Source organism: Chrysemys picta, chromosome 5 (genome assembly GCF_011386835.1).
Source record: "Chrysemys picta bellii isolate R12L10 chromosome 5, ASM1138683v2, whole genome shotgun sequence".
Lineage (NCBI taxonomy): Eukaryota > Metazoa > Chordata > Testudines > Emydidae > Chrysemys > Chrysemys picta.
In genome coordinates, this window is record NC_088795.1 from 122659329 (window position 1) to 122685466 (window position 26138).

At 44.0% G+C, this 26138-nt stretch overlaps 1 protein-coding gene across 1 annotated transcript in view; it reads right to left on the reverse strand.

Annotated features, from left to right (window-relative positions):
• Nucleotides 1-26138, reverse strand: part of HGFAC (HGF activator) — a 77514-nt gene that overhangs the window by 35194 nt on the left and 16182 nt on the right. The window contains exons 4-7 of the mRNA XM_065597114.1: nt 19759-19832; nt 14758-14880; nt 11622-11753; nt 9923-10033 (exon numbers count right to left, since the gene is read on the reverse strand). Coding sequence (XP_065453186.1) covers nt 9923-10033; nt 11622-11753; nt 14758-14880; nt 19759-19832 — 440 coding nt within the window. The remainder of the gene's footprint in view (nt 1-9922; nt 10034-11621; nt 11754-14757; nt 14881-19758; nt 19833-26138) is intronic.

Here is a 26138-nt window from a genome sequence, read left to right on the forward strand (position 1 = left end):
GAATTAAATGGATCAACACGGGTGCTTCAGACTTCTCTTATAGTTAAACTCACTGAAATCTTATGCTATATTTGAAGGGTGTTTTTTTTTTTAAATGATGGACATTTTTTCCTTATTCCTCATAACTGAAAGTGTCTGCTTCAGCAAGGGCTGCCAAATTATGTTCTACAGCAAAGAATTCCACATAGAACTGCTCTCTTTCAAAGTGGCTACCATCTCTCATTTATCTCAGTGGGACTGAGGTTGTAACTTGCCAGCAGTTAGAAGCCCTTCTCAAAATAGCAACCTATCACCAACAGTTCTCAGTAGGTCTGTTCTTAACAAAGGTGGCTGTTGGGTTCACTCTCACTGAAAACAGTTGGAGGCAGTGGCCATTTGAAAGAGGACACCTTACCCGAGGGCAGCTGTAGCCTCAAGTCTACTGAAAACAATGGGAAATGGAAGCCATTTTAAAAACTGGTAATTTTTCAGGAGTTTCTCTGAAGATTTTTATCCACCAGCTTCTACTGACAGACAAACTTTCAGTTAGGAAGATCAATGGCAAAAATTATCAATAATCTTAAATATTTATTTTCAAATGCTAGACGTTGCACCAGATCTACTCAACAGAAAAGGGTGTGTGTAGGGAAACATGGGATGCAAAAGGCAGGGGGGGAAACTACAGTATATATATGTGTAGTCAGGGAGAGCAAGGAGAGGGAGAAACTGGCAGGTATATGCAGGGGAACATGAAGTACAGCAGAAATGGGAAATTTGGGGGGCAGAGAAGTGTAGGAAAGAACACAAGGTTCAAGAAATTTGGAGGAGAGAAGGTTAAGGGAACCTGGACTGTACACTGGCTGATTTGAACTGCTCTGGGCATTCAAACAACCTCAAACTGCCCTATAGTGGTACATGACAAGTGAACGGGAAAAAGAGAGAAAAAAATCTAAATTCTTTTAAAAAACTGAGTTCCATGTCATCTGGGATTACAAACACCAAAATGCCTTAATCATGATTATGTTGTTATTGTATGGTATATTCCTGTAGAGTTGGTAGGTTCATTATCATTAGTCTGTATAAATCCTGGCAAAGAGCTTTTCATTTTTAAACATATTTTCACAGCCCTGACAGATAAGCTGGATCTCTCCTTTCACATTTTGTGTGTGGGTTTTATGCATCCGCATGCAGATGGCTCATAGGCAGCTAAAGTCATTTGTTTAGCAGGCCAAGTGTTTGTTTTATTATTTTCAAGTAAGCAAACAACACCTGCTTATTTCTTGCTCTAAACAAGTCAGTCCACACACCAGTAGTGTAATCTACAGTAATCTTGGGCTTTATAATAAAGGCCATACAGCATTCACATTTATGAAGTCACAGTTCAGCTTTGAGTGTTGGAAGCTGCCAACTAAAAAGGAACCTTAATACTGTTCCTGTTAGGACTCCATTTTGCAATCAGAGAGTTATGGAGTCACATTGCCTCTGGAGGAACTCTGTGAGGGATTGTGTAGTCACTCCCAGGACTCTAATAAATGCAAGTGGAGTATACAGCCCCAGTCAGAATCATGTTACATGTTCCCATTTCCTTGGCCAGCCACCGCCAACTGACCTGAGTGGAGGAAGGGCTGGGAGATGACCCTTTGGGTAAATATCCTATAAGGTCAGTTAAGAACCCTGGAGGACTTTCCCCTTTGGAAGTTTTTTTATGTTTTTCTAAACTTTTTTATTGCATTCCTTGATAATGCGAATCGCTCGCAGTGATATAGTTTAACAGGACTACATAACCCCTGATAAGCCTTCCCCTCCAGCAAAGTTAATACTGGAGGATCAGAGAGAGAGCTGGTTCCCAATCACAGTACTCAGGCACTTGCTTCCTATCTTCCCTAGTTGAACTTCCACCCACCTCTCACTCCTGAGTTCTTCATCTTCCTTCTAAGTTAGACAGCCTACCAAGGCCATTTCTACAAGCACCACACACTTCTCTCACTGTAGGACCCCTCAAAACCAATGACTAAATCCTGAAAATCCTGGTTTAGTCCTCCCCTGCTTGTTGTACTTCTCACACTCAATAGCCATAAAATATCAGTCTTACTTTCCTTCAGGATGCTGCCTGGAAAAAACGGTTACTCACTTTCTCGTAACTGTTGTTCTTCGAGTGCTTGCTCATGTCCATTCCAGTTAGATGTGTGCATGCTGCGTGCACAGTCGTCGGAAAGTTTTTCCCCTAGCAGCACCCATCAGTTCGGCTGTCAAGCCCCCTGGAGTGGCACCTCCATGGTGGTAAATATATGACTCTGCCGACCCGGCACCTCCTCAGTTCCTTCTTGTTGGTTACTCCGACAGAGGGGAAGGCAGGTGGGTCTGGAATGGACATGAGCAGCACAACTCGAAGAACAGTTACGAGAAAGCGAGTAACTGTTTTTTCTTCTTCGAGTGTTTGTTCATGTTGATTCCAGTTAGGTCACTCCCAAGCCCAACCCCGGAGGTGGGGTCAGAGTTATGGAATCGCTGACTAGAGCACTGCTCTGCCGAATGCTGCATCATCTCTGGGTAATGGCGTAACGAGAGGTACAAGTGTGAACCGAGGACCACATCGCTGCCCTGCAGATTTCTTGTATTGGGACCTGGGCCAGGAATGCTGCTGAGGAGGCCTGCACCCTTGTGGAAGTGATCCATGACGAAATTCTCTGTGACAAGACCAGGAGTCCTTTCACCTGGTCTGCTACCACCATGAATAGCTGGTTTGACTTACAGAACAGCTTCATGCATTCAATGTAAAAGACCGGCGCCCGGCAAATGTCCAGTGAGTGAAGCCTCTGTTCTCGGCTTAGGGTAAAAGACAGGTAGAAAAATGTCCTGGTTAGAGTGGAATTGGGACACAACCTTTGAAAGGAAGGCAGGGTGAGGCCTAAGTTGGACCTTGTCTCTAAAGAAAACCTTGTAGGGAGGGTTGGAGGTGAGGGCTTTTAGCTCCAAAACCCTCCACGCCGAAGTAATGGCGACTCGGAAGGCCACCTTCCATGACAAGTAGATGCGTGAACAAGTCGCCAGTGGTTCAAACGGGGGCCCTGTTAGTCTGGAAAGGACCAGGTTGAGGTCTTACACCGGGATCGGTTGTCTAAACTTTGGGTACAGCCTTTCCAGACCCTTAAGGAAATGGCCAATCATGGGGGTGGCAAAGATGGAACGCCCAGCCACTCCCGGGTGGAAGGCAGAGATAGCTGCCAAATGCACCTTGATGGATGCTGCTGCCAGACCCTGCTGTTTTAAGTGCAGTAGGTATTCCAGGATAAGCGGTATGGGTGTCTGCATTGGTGCTGAGCGGCTCTGAGCGCACCAGATTGAGAACCTTTTCCACTTGGCCAGGTAGGTGGCTCTGGTGGAGGGCTTCCTGCTACCAAGCAGGACCTCCCTAACCAGCTCAGAGCACATGAGTTCCATAGTGTTTAACCATGAAGCTTCCAAGCCATCAGGTGAAGGGACTGGACGTCGGGGTGGAGAAGGTGACTGTGATCCTGGCTAATCAGGTTGGGACCAAGGGCAATGCGATTGGGGTGACCATCGACAGCTCCAGTAGTGTGGTGTACCAGTGTTGGTGAGGCCACATTCGCACCACCCGTATGACCCCCGCCTTGTCTCTGCGGATCTTGAGCAGGATCTTGTGCACAAGTGGGAACGGTGGGAACACGTACAGCAGATGTTCCATCCAGGGGAGGAGAAATGCGTCTGAGAGAGAGCCCGGGCTGTGATTCCAGAAGGAGCAGAATTGTGGGCACTTTCTGTTGCCTCATGTGGCAAAGAGGTCGATCTGGGGAACTCCCCACCTCTGGAAAACACTGTGTATCACGTCCGGGCAGATGGACCACTCGTGGTTGTGGAAGCATCTGCTGAGGTAATCCACCAGCTCCTTCTGGGAACCTGGGCAGTAGGACACTTCCAGGTGAATAGAGTGGGCTGTGCAGAACTCCCACAGCTTGAGGGCTTCCCGACATAGGGGAGAGGAACGGGCTCCACCCTGCTTATCTATGTAAATCATCGTAGTTGGGTTGTCCATAATGACTCTCATGCACTTCCCTTGCAGATGAGCTTGGAAGGTTTGGCATGCTCATCAGACTGCCCTCGACTCCTTGATGTTGATGTGGAGTGAGAGCTCGTCTTGAGACCAGAGGCCCTGTGTTTGAAGGCCTCCTGGGTGCGCACCCCATCCCAGCGCTGACGTGTCCGTTACCAGAGACGGAGAGGGCTGGTATCTGTGGAAGGGGACTCCCTTGCACACCTCCTGCAGGTTGAGCCACCAGTGGAGGGACTTGAGGACCTGCACCAGAAGGGTGACCACTGAGTCCAGGCTGTTGTAGCCCAGACGGTAGGCCGACACTAGCCAAGCTTATTCATAGATTCTAGGACTGGAAGGGACCTCGAGAGGTCATCGAGTCCAGTCCCCTGCCCGCATGGCAGGACCAAATACTGTCTAGACCATCCCTGATAGACATTTATCTAACCTACTCTTAAATATCTCCAAAGATGGAGATTCCACAACCTCCCTAGGCAATTTATTCCAGTGTTTAACCACCCTGACAGTTAGGAACTTTTTCCTAATGTCCAATCTAAACCTCCCTTGCTGCAGTTTAAGCCCATTGCTTCTTGTTCTATCCTTAGAGGCTAAGGTGAACAAGTTTTCTCCCTCCTCCTTATGACACCCTTTTAGATACCTGAAAACTGCTATCATGTCCCCTCTCAGTCTTCTCTTTTCCAAACTAAACAAACCCAGTTCTTTCAGCCTTCCTTCATAGGTCATGTTCTCAAGACCTTTAATCATTCTTGTTGCTTTTCTCTGGACCCTCTCCAATTTCTCCACATCTTTCTTGAAATGCGGTGCCCAGAACTGGACACAATACTCCAGTTGAGGCCTAACCAGTGCAGAGTAGAGCGGAAGAATGACTTCTCGTGTCTTGCTCACAACACACCTGTTAATACATCCCAGAATCATGTTTGCTTTTTTTGCAACAGCATCACAGTGTTGACTCATATTTAGCTTGTGGTCCACTATAACCCCTAGATCCCTTTCTGCCGTACTCCTTCCTAGACAGTCTCTTCCCATTCTGTATGTGTGAAACTGATTTTTTCTTCCTAAGTGGAGCACATTGCATTTGTCTTTGTTAAACTTCATCCTGTTTACCTCAGACTATTTCTCCAATTTGTCCAGATCATTTTGAATTATGACCCTGTTCTCCAAAGCAGTTGCAATCCCTCCCAGTTTGGTATCATCTGCAAACTTAATAAGCGTACTTTCTATGCCAATATCTAAGTCGTTAATGAAGATATTGAACAGAGCCAGTCCCAAAACAGACCCCTGCGGAACCCCACTTGTTATGCCTTTCATGCAGGATTGGGAACCATTAATAACAACTCTCTGAGTACGGTTATCCAGCCAGTTATGCACCAACCTTACAGTAGCCCCATCTAAATTGTATTTGCCTAGTTTATCGATAAGAATATCATGCGAGACCGTATCAAATGCCTTACTAAAGTCTAGGTATACCACATCCACAGCTTCTCCCTTATCCACAAGGCTCGTTATCCTATCAAAGAAAGCTATCAGATTGGTTTGACACAATTTGTTCTTTACAAATCCATGGTGGCTATTCCCTATCACCTTACCACCTTCCAAATATTTGCAGATGATTTCCTTAATTACTTGCTCCATTATCTTCCCTGGCACAGAAGTTAAACTAACTGGTCTGTAGTTTCCTGGGTTGTTTTTATTTCCCTTTTTATAGATGGGCACTATATTTGCCCTTTTCCAGTCTTCTGGAATCTCTCCCGTCTCCCATGATTTTCCAAAGATAATAGCTAGAGGCTCAGATACCTCCTCTATTAGCTCCTTGAGTATTCTAGGATGCATTTCATCAGGCCTTGGTGACTTGCAGGCATCTAACTTTTCTAAGTGATTTTTAACTTGTTCTTTTTTTATTTTATCTGCTAAACTTACCCTCTTCCCATTAGCATTCATTAGGTTAGGCATTCCTTCAGACTTCTCGGTGAAGACCGAAACAAAGAAGTCATTAAGCATCTCTGCCATTTCCAAATTTCCTGTTACTGTTTCTCCCTCTTCACTGAGCAGTGGGCCTACCCTGTCTTTGGTCTTCCTCTTGCTTCTAACGTATTGATAAAAAGTCTTCTTGTTTCCCTTTATTCCCGTAGCTAGTTTGAGCTCATTTTGTGCCTTTGCCTTTCTAATCTTGCCCCTGCATTCCTGTGTTGTTTGCCTATATTCATCCTTTGTAATCTGGCCTAGTTTCCATTTTTTATATGACTCCTTTTTATTTTTTAGATCATGCAAGATCTCGTGGTTAAGCCAAGGTGGTCTTTTGCCACATTTTCTATCTTTCCTAACCAGCGGAATAGCTTGCTTTTGGGCCCTTAATAGTGTCCCTTTGAAAAACTGCCAACTCTCCTCAGTTGTTTTTCCCCTCAGTCTTGATTCCCATGGGACCTTACCTATCAGCTCTCTGAGCTTATCAAAATCCGCCTGTACAGTGATCCTTCCCCCTGCAGCTAAGGAGCGATGGGTGCAGGAAGTGTGTGTGGGGGGGTGAGAGAGAGGAGGTAGAGAATTTGCAGAGCTTCCTATAGCCATGGGAGAAATCTGGGGGTAGGCCTGACATGGATCCAGATGCCGTGAAGGGAAGAGGAAGTCCCGTCCTCCCCAACCCAGCCGGGACTTGTAGCTGAGGTAGCAGGGTAGGAGCCACCAGCCCATTTCCAATGCCCTGGGCACCCAATACATACTGTTGGGGAGGGTCTCAACCAGTCTCGTGGCTTCCCTTTGCTTCCCCATCAGAAAGTCATTTTTCTGCGGAGAAGCAAAAAAATCTGCGGGGGACATAAATTGTGTACATGCACAGTAATGCAGAATTTCCCTAGGATTATCCACTAACTAACTATTAAAACTATACAATTGTTAAACTATTCAACTATATACACAAAGCTAGTAGGAGAACTAGGAGAGCACTTGCAAGAGCAAGCCACCGCAGTTTCAATGACTGTCACTGGCAGTAAGAAGGAACTGAGGAGGCTCCAGGTCAGCAGGGTCATATATTCACCACCATGGAGGCGCCACTCCAGGGAGCTCCACAGCTGACCCGACAGGTGCTGCTATGGGAAAAACTTTCAGACAGCTGTGCATACAGCACAGACATACCTAACTGGAATCAACATGAGAAAGCACTCGAAGAATAATAATATTCTGGTAAACAAGGATGGGATGATTCTCGTGAACTGATCATTGTAAATAATATCTGCTGTAGACTAAGCCTTTTTTTCCTATTTGTTCACCAGCAGATTGGACGTCAAATTGTTCAGAGAATTATTTGTCATTCGTCTCTATTCGCCAGGTAGTCTGAATGAATGTCTTTCAGATTTTTTGGGCTGGTCACAAAATGTGCAATTTCACTATTCGCAGGTTGTTATTCATGGTGTGTGAATAGTCACCTAAAATCACACGGGATTTGGGTCTGCTCCCAGGTTGGATTACTAAATTGTTTTTGTTTAAAAAAAAATGCACACAATTTAGGAGAACAAAAAAGAATAGTGAACAACAAAAAACAAATACCATATATACTCATTCATAAGCCAAATTTTTTCAGTAAAAAAGGAAAGCACCAGAGAAGGGGGTCAGCTTATGAACGGGTATAGAGAGGGAGAGGTGGGACACAGCCCCTCCCCCGAACAGAGGGAGCAAGGAGAGGCAGCACAACCAGCAGAGACAGAAGGGAAGAGGCAGGGCCAGAGTCTCTCCGCTTCTGGCCATGCTGCTCTCCCCCCAGCCTCTAAAGCAGCTGCAGCTCCGGGGCTGGGGAGAGTGTGGGAGTGCCGGACTAGAGGTGGGGTCATGTGGGGGGTGGTCACAAGGGTTACTCCCCTGACTCCCAGCTTCTCCCCCCAAAAAAATTTCCCCACCAGTTGCTGTCCTGGTCCGTCAGGGTAAGCAGCTGGCGCGCCGGGACACTTTGTTTACTTAGGTTTATCTCCGTGCCTGTGGATGCTCGAGGTAAACAAGCCATCTCAGCCCACCAGCAGCTTATCCTGATGGCCCGGGAGCCAACGTTTGCTGACCCCTGAATTACAGGGTGGGCTTATGAACGAGTTATAAAAAATTTCCATTTTTACGTATCCATCTTGGGGGGGTCGGCTTATAAACGAACCGGCTTACGATCAAGTATATACGGTAAGTGTTCCTTAGAGGTTTCCCATCCTAGTACTCAGCTAGGTCTGATCCAGTGCCCATCACAATCAATGGAGTCTGGAGGAGGTACTGGCCCTTTAAGGGTACTGGCCCTTTAAGTCTGGAGGAGACAGTCTGAGAGGCTAGTTCCCCAGATACCTGGAAAGAGGTAAGAAAAATGAAAGATGAAGGAATAATCAAAAAAAGACACTGGCTGAGAGGAAGATGGTCCCAAGGAGTAGTCCTTGGGAGGGAGAAAGAGTAGGAAAATCCTTTAAAGGCCTGGGACCAGGAGCATTGTTCAGAGGTCAGGTGTTTGGGGTTATTAGTTCCACCTGGGAAGGATCAAAGCACTGGTCAGATGATTAATTGGGTGAATCAAAAAGAAGGCTCCAAGTCCAGTGAAGGAGAGATTGCTGAGAGAAAGAACTCAGTCAGGCCACAGTCCCCAGAAGGAGGGCTGCAAAAACCTTGAACTTAAGAATAGAGTTTTCAGGCCATGGAGGCCAGGACTCGATCTACACAGCTGAAGGAGGAGGGCTGTGAAAACTCTGAATTTAAGGGGAGCATTTACAGCCAGAATTGGAACCCCACGTTCCTGAAATAGAGAAGCTTGGAGCCCCCAACCTAAGGCGGGGCCATAGGCAGGATCTTTTTGAGAACCAGACAATGTCTAATAAATTAGACCCCAGAGAGAGGGAATGCTGTTTTAAAGACTCTAGGAGTGAATAAATTATTCCCAAAACAGAGAGAAACTGAGGCTGAGGACAGCAATGGCACGCCGCACAGCAAGGGGGCATGCTCAGAGACTGCTACCCTCTTACAGACTCTTGCCATTGACTACAATGACCCTGGATCAGCGTACAAGCCCTCTTAGCCAATGAGATGACAAGATTGGTGTGGTATGGCTGAAGACCTACTGTAATTTGTGTGCAAAAATTGCTGTATTTGAAAGATAGTCATTGAGTTTACTTGAAGAGAAGATTTAGTGCACTGATAAAGTTTAAAAATATATATAATCCATGCAGCGACAAACTTCAAAACTCCATAAGAAAGCTGCATCAAAAACTGTGCACCTCTGAAGCTCAAACAAGAAGCGACAAAGCAATTGCATATCTAGATGCCAAGAGCCAGATTCTCCTCTCAGTTTTATTACTGTAAATCAGGAGTATCAATAGAGTTATACGTGTGTAAAACTGGTATAAGTGAGAAAAGAATCATGCTCCGATGACTAAAAGGAAACGCATACACTTTTATTAGAGTCTATTCCTATTAACTATATATGACTGACAAATATGGGAAATAACCAGCGATCTTGCTAAAACAGACATTACTTTACTTCATGTGGGAACAAATAAGATGCATGCTTTTGTGTGGAAGAATTTATGTTACAGTACATGCATTGGATCCCAAATATATGCTTGCAAATATATGCTTAACTTTATGTGCATAAATAATTTAATTAGACTATTCATCATGTGCATAAAGTTAAGGATGTGTGTTGACCAGACTGGGGCCTTGGTGAGGAATAATGCAATAGGTTTTATACGGTAGGAATATGGTAAATGCCTTAGCCAGAGAGAAGTTACATATGCTACATGACTCTTCAGATGAAGACTCTGCTACATGTTGTGTAGAATATGCAAGTAACAAACACCTATTATCAGTCAGATGATCAATCAATAACATTTGTTCTCCCTGGCACATTGTTATACTTACCAATATTGCAATATTTTCCTACAAAGTTTTCTTTGCAACCACATATAGTTTTCCCAGTGAAGACAATCATTCTACAGGCACTGTCATGGAGACAAGGATTACTGGTGCAACCTACAAACATAAATAGAACATCAAACTCAATTAGTGTCCATAATGCAAGGAGGATAAATTGTTGACAAATTGGAGAGGGTCCAGAAAAGGGTCACAAGAATGATTAAAGGATTAGAAACATGCCTTATAGTGATAGACTCAAAGAGCTCAATCTATTTAGCTTAACAAAGAGAAGTTTAAGGGGTGACTTGATTACAGTCTGTAAGTATCTACATAGGGAACTAATATTTGGTAACGGGCTCTTCAGTCAAGCAGAGAAAGGTACAACACAATCCAATGGCTGGAAGTTGAAGCTAGACAACTGAGACTGGAAATAAGGCATATATTTTTAACAGTGAGGACAATTAACCATTGGAATAATTTACCAATGTCGTGGATTCTCTATCACTAGCAATTTTTAAAATCAAGATTTTCTAAAAGATATCCTCGAAGATTTTTTTTCGGGGAAGTTTTATTGCCAGCGTTATACAGGAGGTCAGTTAATCACAATGACCCTTCTGGCCTTGGAATCTCTGAATGCTACATGCAGTACAAGAAAATGCAACCCACTTAAACAAATTTCACATCATATCTTGTTGGAATCATCATGAGAGGATGAAAACAAGAAGAATGTAGAGATGTTCACCATATTTATCATGGTGACAACATCTTAAGGCATCTCCTTCTCTGCCATATATACTTTTGGAATTGGTTTTCCCTTTTTTACTATTTCCACACTGGTCCAGACCTTCAGCTGGTACAAACTGAGATAGTTCATTATAGACAACAGAGCTATGCTGATTTATATCAGTTGAAGATCTGGCTCACTGTTTACTTTTACTGTCAATATCAGTATAGCTTCCCCTCTGTTGCAAATATCATTGCTTAACAAATAATAGTAATTATTATTACTACTGCTCGTAATATGCTCCCCACTATTGCAAAAATTTTTAGAGAGCTGTTTAATATTTTATAATAAACCAACAGGGAGGGAGCTTAGTGAAGTAGTTAGAGTATGTGGCTGGCAGTCAGGATTCCTATGGTCAAAGTTATGCCAGTGGTGATTTTGGCTCCTGGGCACATTCACAGCTCTACCATAGACTTACTATGTGAGCTTAGAAAGTCACTTAACTTCTGTGTCTCAGTTTCCACACTTGTAAAATGGGGATGACAATATTTAACTAATTCGCCGGGGTGCTGTGAAGCTTAATTAATATTTGTAAATTGCTTTGAGATTCTGGGATAGAGGTATAATTTTGTTATTATTATTCTTTAATCTGTTGTTTATTCTTTTGGGCCCCAGTTCAGGATCACATCCCTGTTCCTGAAAGCACTTAAGTGTGTGCTTAAAATAAAACACATGCTTAAGTCCCTCCTTATTCAGTAAAGCACTTAAGCACATGCTCACAGGCTGAATCAGGTCCATTATCCATAAGTGGAAAGAAAAATGTTTTTTTCTTTCTGGGTGTGTGTGTTGAAAGAGCCCGGTCACTATGTAGATTACAATAGCACAGGTTTCAGCATCACTATTTTTATTTAGCCCACTACATGCAGATATATACATTTAGAACAAAATAATGCTTATGCTATGGACAGCACAGAGTAATACTTGTGTATCGTGTGTTTTGGCATTCAATTCCGCTGTTAACACACGTGCATTCTTCCACTATTCCTTTGTGGATTCTTGCCCAACTTTCGCCAGTGTCAAAGTACTCATAGCGACTTTCATCAAAACACTTCCCTAAAATAAAATAAAATAAAAAAAGATTTCTAAGGTTTGTTACAAAGAATGATACCAAATGATTTGTTATGCCCTAATGATCCCTTTTCTTGTTAACTAGCCACAGGTTATTTGAAAGTATGGCCTAGAACCACAAAGAGATTTAAATCCCAGTTTTAGGTACCGCTGCGATCCACAAAACCCCTGCTTTGTTGCCAGCTAACCCTGCAGGCACGTACACTCACTCACCCATCTAAATTTTTGCTTTAAAAGTCCTCTGGACAACTATGTTTCTGTCTCAGTTCATGCACACTGCTGCCTCATTCTAAGTGCCTGGACATCTATCTCCCACCTTGTCCTCAAATGCAATCCACAAATGAGAAGAAGACAGGTGTTTGCTTGCCTCTCTTGCCTGTGGAGTCTGATCCAGTAGGCATGCTCTGATCACACCTACCAGACTGGGGCCCATTCAAAATCTGGTGAGAGGAGGAGCCACCATTGGTGCCCACCATTTAGCTTTTAGCCCAGTGGTTAGGCCACTCACCTGGGATGTGGGAGACCCTCCGTTCAATCCCCGCCTCTGCCTGATGAGGAGAGAGGATTTGAACAGGGGTCTTCCACACTTCCCAGGAGAGTGTGCTAACCACTGAGCTATGAGCATTCTAATAGGGGTCTCCCTCAATCTCTTCTGTTGTAGCTGTTTCATTTTGGAGAAATAATTAAAGAGTGATTGGACCAGGGGGGCTGGATGCTGGATCTCCCATTTCCCAGGTGGGTGACCCAACCACCAGGCTATGGAGACATTCTCACATGCTCTCTTTGGCCCAATGACTCTTCAGTTAGTTACCCACAGTGGAACAGCTTCAACAGGGAAGATTGAGGGAGTCCCATATCAGAATAGTTCAGTGGACAGGGTACACTCTGTAGAGGTTCAAATCCACTCTGCCCATCAGAATTGAACCTGGGTCTCACACATCCTAAGTGAGTGCTCTACCCTCCTCTTCCAGTTATTTTGTGCATAGTGAGGTAGGCACCTAATGCATCCTTGCAAGCAGAAATGACCCATGCCTGCCGATAGTGGGGGGGGGAGGGACAGAGTGAGGGCAGCAGTTTCAGCAAATGTTACTGAACATGCTCTGTCCATGTGAGTATGCTCAGTACAAGCCAAGCAACAATTTGCCGGACGGGGGGAGAGGGAGATGTGACACATGGCCCCACCACGCATGGCCTCTGCTTGCAAGCAGCAGATTAAGCACTTTAGCTACCTGACTCCAGGAGAAGGGGTCCCAGATGTGGATTGCAAGCAGAGACATGCATCTCCCTGCAGCCTGCATGTAGGTGACTAATTCTGTGAGGGGTGGGACTTAGGACACACCCTTCTTGCTGGCAACTCCCATTGGCTAGCTCTGGCGGGTCCTTGGCTAACATATTTGCTTTTGTGGATCTCATTCTATGGGTAGGTCTACACTTACCTCCGGGTCCAGCGGTAAGCAATCGATCTTCTGGGATCGATCCCGGAAGTGCTTGCCGTCGACGCCGGTACTCCAGCTCGGCGAGAGGAGTACGCGGCATCGGCGGGGGAGCGTGTCTGGACCCGCGGTAAGTTCGAACTAAGGTACTTCGAATTCAGCTACGTTATTAACTGAATTTGCGTACCTTAGTTCAAAGTGGGGGGTTAGTGTGGACCAGGCCTTAGGCACCCATCTCTCCCCATTCATTGTATAAGGAGCCTAGGCACCTTACTTAGGCTTTGTGAATCGTGTTGTTGTTCCAGTGATTTTTCTAGATGTCTAAAAGTTACACATCCCAACACTCAGTGCTGCAATGCCCACGTCCCTTTGTGGATCCGGGCTTATGTGCTAATCAAACAATTTGTGCTTTCACCTTTGTAATGGAAGCACCTAGCCACCATGGTGATAGGTGCTATGACTAATAGTAGAATAAATTAGAAATAAAGAGGTTGGTTGAGCCAGATGGCTTCTCCTGCTTTTAAAATGTCATATGCTCCTGTGAACAAGACAGTGGCACCATTCTGCAAGCCCCCAATGGTTAATTCACGAAAAGTAAGGAAGAAAAATCAGAGTAAAATACGACATTCATCCCACTTCTATGTATTGTTTATAGCTGTTAGTTTAGCAGACTGGTTCTTACAGATGAAGGCTGTAATGGAGGCAGCTACTCTGGTGCCCCAGCCGGTACCGTACACATTGTATACATGCCATTAGGTGGCTCCAGAGCAGCGGGAAAGGAATTTCATTGAACAACAAAGAGAAACGAGTGCTTTTATGGAACCTTATTCTGTTCTTATACTGTGAGAATCAGGAGCAACCATCACTGACCTCAGTGGAGTTATTCTGCCAAAGGCAGCGCTAGCCCATTGGGGCCCTAAGCGGGAATATTTTTGCCCCACCTCTACAACACGCCCCCTTGAGTTTCTCGGGCCCCTAAGCAATTGCTTAGTCTGCTTATGCCTAGCACCAGCACTGTATACTGTTGTAAAACTGGTGCAATAGTATGATAAGAGCCTTATCGTCTGATAACTCCCACTTACCCTGGTGTAAATCTGGAGTAACTCAAGTGAAGTCAATGGAATTACACTGGTGTAAAATCACTGAGAGCATGGTAAGATCCTTAATGGGCACATGTGCACATACACTGGGATATAGTGCCTTACCTAAAATTCATTTGCTTGTCATGTCTCTCTACCCTAAGTGCTATATAATATAATTATTCTTTTCTAAACACGTATGCTAATCTCAAAATCTGAGTGCGGGGGTCGGGGGGAAGAGTCTCATTGTACTTTAATGGTAGTTCAGATCAGGTTTGAATTTATAACCATATAATTAACCTATTTTCAGCTGTCCTGTCAGTAACAGATTGTCTATCATAATCACTTGGAAACCAGCCTACACAAACATTAATATCTTAGTGCTCTCTAACATCACAACAACATTACCTTTTCACTAACAAAGTTGGACAAGTCCTCTACCTCTAATATCCATTGCTCATTAAATAAGGCACTTACCAATCTCGCAGTCTTTTCCTGTGAATGCCTCAGGACATGCGCAGTGATAAGAACTATGATCATAGGCAACGGAACAGGCCCCTCCATTTTTGCATGGGTGCCTTGCACAATAATCTGAGAAATCTATTAATAAATTATTGTTAATAACTGCCAGACAACTCAATCTTTGTTTTGTCAGACATTGGCCAGTTATGCAGAATAGCAACACTTTGCGTTCAGATGCCTTGTGGCTTTAATATCACCATTTGATCTCATTAAAACAATGTTTACTCACTGTTCCTTTTTTAATTGCACAATAACTAGATTTATCTTGATCTATAAAACTATACAACTCAGTGAGCTGAATTCTTCTCTTCCACTGAAATAAATGAGTTTATAATGATATAACTGAAGCAAAATTTGACACATGATCATTATTCACAATATTGATAAGTCAAGTCAAGTCAGCAGGTATCATGTGAGGATATGGGACAAATGTCCACAAGATGGAGCTAGTCCTTTACACTAGTGATAAAAAAAAAGTCTGAAGCTCTCATTTGCCCGGATTAATGCTCTGTGTATTTTACGTAGCAACATAACTAAGTGGGATTATGTCTCTACATTAGATTACATAAATTATACATTCCTGGTAGTAGACTCTGGTGCATTCTAAGACTAAGATAAGTGGGATGATGCAGAATTTCCTAACAGGAAGAGAAGGAGCAGATCAAATTAACTCAGAACAAACAAACTGCATCAAATTAATAAACTATAAAGTTTCCTATTCTCCGAAAGTATTTTTAAAAAACATGAAAAAATCCTGTCAGCACTACCTCCCAGTCAGTGGTGTCAAGTGGGAAGGGTGTTGTTAAGTGAGGGGGCAACCAAGCCAAATTTCAGCAAGTGGCGTTGCAATCTGGTGCATGACGTAACACCACCACTCAAATGGTGCTGTGAGGTGGTGCATGGAGAGTCTGTCCCTCCACAGTGCCAGGCAGGGGAGTCAGGCTGAGAACTCAACTCCTGGGGGCACCCGCTCATGAACTCTGGTGGTAAGAGGGAGGGCAGACTCCCCAGCCAAAGGAGACCTGGGAGAGGAACTGGAATTCCCTTCGCCCCTGAAATATCTGAACTGGCACCACTGCTCTCGGTTCCCATGAAGTCAATTGATGGAGGCTGCCTTTTACATGACAAAGTACCATATAAAGTTCATAATACTTTTTAATGGGATAACACTAGTTGACAAAAGACATTGGGTTAACTCATCAATTGGTATAAACCAGCGTCTCTCCACTGAGGCCAATTGATCCAGCTGAAAGGCTGGCCCAATATTTTGCCTACATTTGAATTCTCTATCTAAAGCTTCCTAGCCAAATTCTGCCATGAGGACAATGCAGAATTACACCATTGAGCTGTTCTTTGAGCAGGGTGCTGGGCTGCCAACATGCTGATACTGCCAAGTAGACAATCCAACATGTAAAAATATACCCACACATAAAGAGTCTGAAACAAAGCACTTGAGGCCAGATTCTAAAATTCACTGTATTGGTGTAAATCTGGAGTAATTCCACTGAAGTCAAGGCATGTGCTCCAGATTTACAATGGTGTAACTGAGATCAGTATCTAGGCCTGTGTACATATACTGGTAGTCACACCCAAGGAGAACATCAAAAGAAAGCATGTAAACATAATGACTATGCTGCTGCTTCTTCCATTTTATAGTTATGAAATATCTATATTATATAGTGTTTCATCACTACATATTCCTGTAATTTTCAAACTTCTGCTCTCTCCCAGGGCCATCCCTCAGTATAATGGAGCACATGGCAAATCATTTTTGGTACCATCCCTAAGTCAGCAAAGCAGAACCCCTAGCTCTGTCCTTCTCTCTTTCATTGGAACTCCTCATTATATTCCCTTCCACCATCCCTGGGTCACTTCCCATCTGTCTTTCCTCGGCATCCTCATCTCTTCTCCCCTCTGCTTCATTATTTATCTTTTGGCCAGCACAGGTCCTCTTGCAACTTCCACATCAGGGATGTGCTCCTACAGCACAGGAGTATTCTGGCCAGATCGTTTCTTCCTGCTTGGAACTCTTCCCAGAGTTATGGGTCCCTGGTAAACATGGTGCCCCAAGCAGCTGCCCGTCCAGTCTGTGCCTAAAGCCATCCCAGGATATCATCCCTCCTTTGTGAGAAAACCCCCACTTGAATCCTTTCACAATTGCTAACAACCATCTTGAGTTCAACTTCTCCAGAGCCCTGCTGAAGTAGTGAATCACCTGCTCTCAGCTGTCTGACCACATCACCCAACTTCCTGGACTACTTTCAATTTGGATAGGACACTTTTCACCATACTGAGATGGCTCTTCTCCAGGAATTTAACTAGCTAGTACATGTTTCTGATCTGATACCTCCCCTCTCTTTATATTCAACTTACAAGATCTCGGCACATCTTTCCATATCATTCTGTTTTTATGTGCCCCTGAACAAAGTTGGTATCTAGTACTCTCCTTTCTTGAAACTTGATCCAAGATTCTTTGAAATCAATGATAAAACTCCCGTTGACGTTGGTGAGCTTTGGGTAGACCTTTGGGTTTAACCCTACAAGGTGCAGGGCACACTTAGGGTGACCAGATGTCCTGATTTTATAGGAGCAGTCCCAATATTCAGGCTTTTTTCTTATATAGGCACCTATTACCCTCCACCCCATCCCTATTTTTCACACTTGCTATCTGGTCACCCTTGGCACACTGGCCCCTATCCAGCACAATACTAGAGCCACAACTCAGCAATTCACTTGTGGCCACATTTGTAAAGGTATTTAGGTGCCTGAAGATGCAGACAGGTGTCTAGTGGGATTTTCAAAAGTACCTAGGTACCTAATTCCTATTGAAATCAAAAGTATTTCTGCAAAAAAAAATTTTTTTACTGTTTTTCTAATTTATATAATGGTTGGGATTTCACTGGGACCAGGACTCAATCTTTAAGTCACCAGGAATTAATGGTGCAGAGAATTTCACAAGATCCAGCCACACATTGGTAAGCAACCAACTGGGCCCAAAATAACTTGCATCTAAAAGAGTTTACCACAGACCTTTACTTCCTATTTTATGCCGACAATCAAAATTATGTGCATGCAGTACTATTGCTCTTTGCTATATAAAATCTGTGGGAAAATCCTGCCCATTTTGAGCTGACTACCCTTTTCATTGTTCTTAGGCTACTTCTGCAATGAATGCTTCTATTTACTCGTCCTCTTTGAAGCAGTCACTAAAGCAATATTTTTTTTCAAATGAATTCTTCATAAGACAATCTGTTTTTGAAGCTCTGTTCTCTTTCGGTACATTATTGAGGAAGGAGTAGCTGACGGAGTATCTGTGTGTTTAGCGTGAGGAAGAAAATATTTCCTTATTTGTTAAAAAAATGCAACTGTTTAAAAGAAATTACAAACAAAACAGAAATAGTCAGAGACACAGCCAGAACAGTTTTATCATCTGAGAGATGTGGTGTAGGGAAACAGGAACAGCCTACAAGTGCAACTCAGCGAGGAGGAAGGATGGTCTAGTGGCTAGAGCACTAGGGCAAGGGAGACGTGACTTCCAGTCTCTGCTCCACCACAAACTCCTCTGAGACCTTGGATAAGTCACTGAGCCTCGATTCCCCATAAATACACTAAGGATGGGATACTACTGTAACAGGGGCCATACAAATACCATAAATAGAAAGATCCCCCCCCCCCCCCATGGTCACTCGTTTGTACAGAAGGCTAGTCCTGGGCACATACATTAAAATAAGGTGATTCCTGTAAAAACAGAGCACAAGACACTATTCCTTCCTTCAGAAATGGCTCCTACTGTCCCAGATGCCCATGGAATAACACAGATAGATTACAATGAAAGGGTTGCTTGACACGGTTTACTTTGCCCACTGCTCTTATTAGAAAGATTATTTTATTTCCATAACTCACCAAATGAAACAGTTCCATTACATGAGCTCAGTGTGCAGTGCTAACAACCTCACAAATTCAGTGCTCCCGCAGCACGACTACACTTAGGGCCTTAATTTGCCAGGACTACTCTTGTGCCTTCTTTATATGCCCAATTACCGCATGCAGGACTTGTTTTCCTCCTATCTGCTAAATCTTGGGTAGCTAAGAAAGGGAGGCAGGGGAGATGTTGAGCATGGAGCATGTGAAAGCCCAAAGGGAGATATGCTGTATTCTGCTATACAGCCTTTTGGCAGTCTAGCAGTTACATCACTTCCATACCTGGATATTCCTAAACATGCTGCTGCTCCCTCCAGACCTAGAGCTGGTGACTGATGCAGAATGTGTTATATGGGGAGTGAGTCCAGGATTCACCCATATCCCTTCCCCAGAAAGATACCGTTTTGCGTGCCTGGCAATATGAGATGAAGTTGGGCCTCACCTATAGTGAGCAGGATTTTCCCTATGCACAGGAATAGCACTGACATTTAACCAAAGAATGGGGCTCAGGCTTTAATTTCACAGCATGGGGTACTGAAAACATACATGGGAACAGAGTGCGCTCGGTGATGGACAAATGACAGGTTTCACTTTTCAGCACTGATCCAGACTCCAGAAAAAAAGTTTAAACCCAACACTGTTATATGAATAGTTCATATTTTAGTATTTTTAAAATAGAGAAAGACCCAGATCCTCAGTTGCTGTAAATCAGTGTAGCTATACAGACATCAGTGTAGCTACACCAACTGAAGATCTGGCCTCTAGCGTGCACACTGCACAAGAAATACCTTAATAAGTTCCTTATTCTGTGGAAATCTCATCCTTCCCCTATTTCCACTTCCCTGTGTCATGTCCAGCCTTGATTGTGAGATCCCCAGAACAGGGGATTTACCTTTTACTTGTCTATAAAGCATCATGCACACTGATGGATAGATAATAAATCACCATCTAATAATAACAACAAAATACTGGATATTGCAGGGGAATTGTGCTTTTCAGATGCCTGTTGCTGGTGTCATTAATTACTTGCCTTACCTATATGGTCTTTGGACGCAGAAGCACAATAACCCCACTTCCTGTCGCGATCATAGTTATGTGTGGTTGAACACCTGAAAGAATTAAAAGTGTAGTTTAATGCAGCTTTGTAAACAACCCTGCACCATCTGAGACAAGAACATCCTTCAAAATCACTTAGTATGAACTATTAAGAGCTGATATTTTATTTATTTTAATTACAGCAGTAGTAAGGATAGTAATACTTAGGGGTGATCTGCAAAAGGCATTTAAACAGATGTGATTAATAAAAAAAGTCCTGAAAAAAAATTGTTGTGGGTGTTTTCATTCCCCTCCCCCCCTGCCCCCCGCCTTAAAGTTGTTTTATTTTCTGCTTGCTTTTTACTGTGGAAACATTGGGAATGCCAAGTCTTGTCATCCCTGGTTTTACTGGAGGATTCACTGAGGGTTTTTGAGTTGAGCATTCTGACCTCTCTCACCTTAATTGAAAGTTACATGATGCCAGAGTGGGGACAATTAGCATCTCTTCTGCCTGGCCTGCCATGTTCGGGGGTGGGACCGTGCCACAAAAACCACTTACCTCCCATCTATCACATGGAAGTGGTGATCCTCACAAGGACCCTCTATGCATGGCTCAAAGAAAGGGCAGGATCTGAGCCCAGAAAATGATGAATGACAAGTTTCTTTTAATAGGGTCTCATAGGAGGGTGCTCTATCTGGTCAGCAGGCCTAGTGGCCAGGGTCTGCTGCTGTAGTCTCTTTTCAGTTCAATGTGTCAGGGACCCTCTAAACAGGGTTCAGCTGGGTAGGCTTTCTTTTGGGTAGCTTCCCATCCTTGGGCTATGTTCCTTTCCCCAGGAGCATTGCTCAGCTGTGCCTGAGGGACAGAGCTTTCCTAGCCCAGTACTGCTTCAGCCTTGCCTCTAGTGAGGGATCCGTAAACCCTATCATAGGTCTGAAGAGTGAATTAGCTGACGAAGATGCTCATGAGCACAGTACAGACTTAGGGCCACTGCGGGATATCATAGTTAATTTACTTTATCAGACCGAAAGGCACCTATATTAACTTCCTTCTTGTTGCTCTATAAATTTCCATTACACATTTATCATCCTACTCTACCTTGTGAGATTATCCTTTTTAAAATTAATTAGCATCAATTTAATTCAAGCTCCTGGGGAAAAAACACTGGGGATAAAAATGATCTTTGTGAAAGATACCATCACCCCACCTCCCTTCACTTGAAGATAGGCTACGAACAGATGTGGAACTGAGAGCTGAGACCTCCCCAACAAGTCCTCCAGCAAAACCAGGGAAATCCTGACTTGGCATTCCTGATATTACTAAGGTTAAAAAAAAAAAAAAAAGACAAAAATAAATATCTAAAAAAACACATTAAGGCTGGCTTTATTCATCATAATTAAAATAGGGCCTAACCCATTTTTGCTTTCGAAAGTAACCTCTTATAAATTGTAGAGATGGGGGAAGTTGTCCCCAAAGGGACTTTTCTCTGCTTTCTATGGCAAATGTGCTTTATTTTCTGTTCCTTAAAGTATTTCCACTTCTTAGCCACCCAGACAGGAATAATTACAAATGAGGAACTATACAAGGGTGATTTCCAGATTCACCGACAGAATCTCAACTCTTTGCAACAGAAAGGGTCAAATGCTGCTCCCCTTACTTGAGTGCATCTCACTTTTTAATGGATTTCACCCTCTGTGAGGGGGGAACTATTATCCATATTTTACAGGCAGGGCATGAAGGCTCAGCATAGATTAAGTCATTTATCCAAGGCCACACAGGAAGTTTGCAGCTGAGCTGAGAACTGAACACAGCCCAAACCAGAGAGAGCACTGGCCCTTGGCCATCCTTTCTACCTTATTCTGATGTATCATAATAAATATTATCTGTAGAGGGAGTATCACTACAGAATAACGGCATGACAGTGGAGTGTTATAAAGAAAGGTGCTTTTCATAGAATCAAAGGACTGGAAGGGACCTCAGGAGGTCATCTAGTTCAATCCCCTGCACTCATGGCAGGACTAAGTATTATCTAAACCAGCATTTCTCAAACTGGGGTCCGCAGACCCCTGAGGGTCCCAAGCGTACTTCAGGGGGTCTGTGGGTCCCGCTGATCAACTCCTCCCCACTCCTTCTCTCCCTCAACTCCTTGCCCTCCCTCCCAGCGCCTGCTTCACGCCGGGGAACAACTGAAGCAGGCACTGGGAGAGAGGGCGAGGAGTGGGGACCCTGGGTCTGCGCTGCTCCTGGAAGTGGCCAACACGTCCCTGCGGCCAGAGGGGGGCAGGGAGTCTCCGCGTGCTGCCCCCGGCCCAAGCGCTGACTCTGCAGCTCCCACTGGCTGGAAACTATGGCCAACGGGAGCTGAGGGGGCAGTGCCTGCAGGTAGGGGCAGCACGCAGAGACCCCCTGACCCCCTGCCTAGGAACCGCTGCCAGAGGGATGTGCCAGTCGCTTTCGGGAGCTGCCTGAGGTAAAGTGTCACCCCCCTTACCCCTTCCCACACCACAACCCCCTGCCCAGCCCAGAGCCTGCACCCAAACTCCCTCCCAGAGCCCACACCCCTTCCCGCCCCCAAACTCCCTCGGTCATCCCCTCTGCACCCCTCACCCCTGCCCCAGCCCTAAGCCTCCTCCAGAACCCAAACTCCCTCCCGTTCCATCCCACTCCCAAACTCCCTCCCAGAGCTCACACCCCGCTCTCTCCCGCACCCAAACTCCCAGCCCAGAGCCCACACCCCTCACTCACTCCCGCACCCAAACTGCCAGCCCAGAGCCTGCACCCCTCACTCACTCCTTCATCCAAACTCCCTCCCAGAGCCCACACCTGCTCCTGCACCCCAACCCCCTGTCCCAGCCTGGTCAAAGTGAGTAAGGGTGGGAGACAGCGAGTGACAGAGGTAGGGGGGATGGAGTGAGCTGGGGCGTGGCCTCGGGGAAGTGAGCAGAGCAAGGGCTGAGTGGGGGGGGGTTGGGGTCCCCGAAAATTTTTAAATCAAAATGGGGGTTTTCAGGTTGCTAAAGTTTGAGAACTGCTGATCTAGACAATTCCTGGCAGGTATTTGTCTAACCTGATCTTAAATCTCTCCAATGATGGAGATTCCACAACCTCCCTAGGCAAGTTATTCCAGTGCTTAACTACTGTGACAGTTAGGAAGTTTTTCCTAATGTGCAACCTAAACCTCCCTTGCTGCAATTTAAGCCCATTGCTTCTTGTCCTATCCTCACAGGTTAAGAAGAACAATTCTTTTCCCTTCTCCTTGTAACAACCTTTTATGTACTTGAAAACAGTTATCGTGTCCCCTCTCAGTCTTCCCTTTTCCAGACTAAACAAACCCAATTTTTTTCAATCTTCCCTCTTAGGTCATGTTTTCTAGACCTTTAATCATTTTTGTTGCTCTTCTCTGGACTTTCTCTAATTTGTCCACATCTTTCCTGAAATGTGGTGCTCAGAACTAGACGCAATACTCCAGTTGAGGCCTAATCAGCAGAAAGTAGAGCAGAAGAATTACTTCTTGTGTCTTGCTTACAACACTCCTGCTAATACATCCCAGAATGATGTTTGCTTTTTTTGCAACGGTATTACACTGTTGAATCATACTCAGGGCCGGCTCCAGGCACTAGCTCCCCAAGCGGGTGCTTGGGGTGGCCAAGGGAGTGGGGCGGCATGTCCAGCAATTCGGGGGCGGCAGGTCCCTCACTCCCTCTAGGAGTGAAGGACCTGCCGCCGAACTGCCGCTGATCACGTTTTTTCCCCCCCCCCCCAATTACCGCCGCCGGTCGCGATTTTTTTTTTTTTTTTTTGCTTGGGGCGGCAGAAATGCTGGAGCTGGCCCTGATCATACTTAGCTGGTGGTCCACTATGACCACCAGATCCCTTTCTGCAGTACTCCTTCCTAGGCAATCATTTCCCATTTTGTATGTGTGCAACTGATTGTTTCTTCCTAAGTGGAATACTTTGTATTTGTCCTTATTGAATTTCATCCTATTTACTTCAGACCATTTCTCCAAATCATTTTGAATTTTAATCCTATCCTCCAAAGCACTTGCAATCCCTCCCAGCTTGGTACTGTCTGCAAACTTTATAAGTGTACTCTCCATCTAGGTTGCATTTCCCTAGTTTGTTTATGAAAAGGTCATGCAAGACAGTATCAAAAGCTTCACTAAAGTCAAGATATACCATGTCTACTGCTTCCCCCCATCCACAAGACTTGTTATCCTGTCAAAGAAAGCTATCAGGTTGGTTTGACACAATTTGTTCTGGACAAATCTATGCTGTTACTTATCACCTTATTATCTTCTAGATATTTGCAAATTGATTGCTTAATTATTTGCTCCATTATATTTCCAGGTACAGAAGTTAAGCTGACTGGTCTGTAATTCCCGGGGTTGTGCTTATTTCCCTTTTTATTGATTGGCTCTATATTTGCCCTTTTCCAGTCTTCTGGTATCTCTCCCGTCTTCAATTACTTTTCAAAGATAATGGCTAATGGTTCAGATAGCTCATCAGTCAGCTCCTTGAGTATTCTAGGATGCATTTCATCAGGCCCTAATGACTTGACATCTAATTTATCTAAGTAATTTTTAACTTGTTCTTCCCTATTTTAGCCTCTGATCCTACCTCATTTTCACTGGCATTCAGTATGTTAGACATCCAATCACCACCAACCTTCTTGGTGAAAACCGAAACAAAGAAGTCATTAAGCACCTCTGCCATTTCCACATTTTCTGTTATTATTTCCGCCCTCCCGCCCCCCAGTTAAGTTACGGGCCTACCCTGTCCTTGGTCTTCCTCTTGCTCCTAACGTATTTGTAGAATGTTTTCTTTTTACCCTTTATGTCTCCAGCAAGTTTGATCTCATTTTGTGCCTTGGCCTTTCTAATTTTGTCCCTCCATACTTGTATTATTTGTTTATATTCATCCTTTGTAATTTGACCTAGTTTCTATTTTTTGTAGGACTCTTTTGATTTTTAGATCATTGAAGAGCTTCTAGTTAAGCAAGGGTGGCCTCTTGCCATACTTCCTATCTTTCCTACGCAGTGGGATAGTTTGCTCTTGTGCCCTTAATAATGTCTGTTTGAAAAACTGCCAACTGTCTTCAATTGTTTTTCCTCTTAGACTTGCTTCCCATGGGATCTTACCTACCAACTCCCTGAGTTTGTTAAAGTCTGCCTTCTTTAAATCCATTATCTTTATTTTGCTGTTCTCCCGCCTACCATTCTTTAGAAACATGAACTCACCATTTCATGATCACTTTCACCCAAGCTGCCTTCCACTTTCAAATTCTAACCAGTTCCGCCCTATTTGTCAAAATCAAATCTAGAACAGCCTCTCCCCTAGTAGCTTTTTCCACCTTCTGAAATAAAAAATGTCTCCAATACATTCCAAGAACTTGTTGGATAATCTGTGCCTTGCTGTTTTATTTTCCCAACAGATGTCTGAGTAGTCGAAGTCTCCCATCACCACCAAGTCCTGTGCTTTGGATGATTTTGTTAGTTGTTTAAAAAAAGCCTCACCCACCTCTTCTTCTCTTCTTCTGTAGTAGACCCCTATCAGGACTTCACCCTTGTTTTTTACTGCTTTTATTCTTACCCAGAGACTTTCAACAACTCTGTCTCCTATTTCTATCTCAACCTCAATCCAAATCTACACATTTTTAATATATAAGGCAAAACCTCCTCCCTTTTTTCCCTGCCTGTCCTTCCCGAGCAAGCTATACCCTTCTATACTCTTCTTCTGTTTTATTTAAACTACCTGATCACTATTTTATTATGTATCTTTTTAACATTAATTGAACAGAAAGAAAGATGCATGGTAGTCCAATTAAAAATTACCAAAATTAAGGTAGTATTCTGAAGTTAAAAGAATTAGGGTCCACTTAACTCCATTCAAGTCAATGGGTCACCCTCCATGGCTTATACTGGAGTTGAGATCAGGCCTTCTTAAAAGATGGTCTATGATTTTGCCACAATTGTTACATTAGAGTTAAATTAATCATTAAGTTAAAAGTTGTCACTGACACCGCGGTGCTTATGACATTGTTCCTGAAATGGGCTCAGGCTCTGCATTTAATGCCTCATTTGTGTCAGCAGTGATGGGAAAAGGGTGTCTGGAGCTTTACAGCTGAGATATTGCTGCAAGACTGGCTTACTAGACCAACACTACATTAACTGGCATGTGAGAAGCTAATGGAAAAGGCTCTATATAGTTCTGATTAATGACAAAAGAGCTAAATGAATATGTCACATAAAGACTTTAAACAACAACAAAACTCTGTGGGATGGTTAGAAAAAGCTAAGATTTACCCCAAAATTAAGATCACCCAACTCTGTCCTTCAGCAGATGGGATTCAATATCAACTTGTTTAGAATCTTTTTTCCTC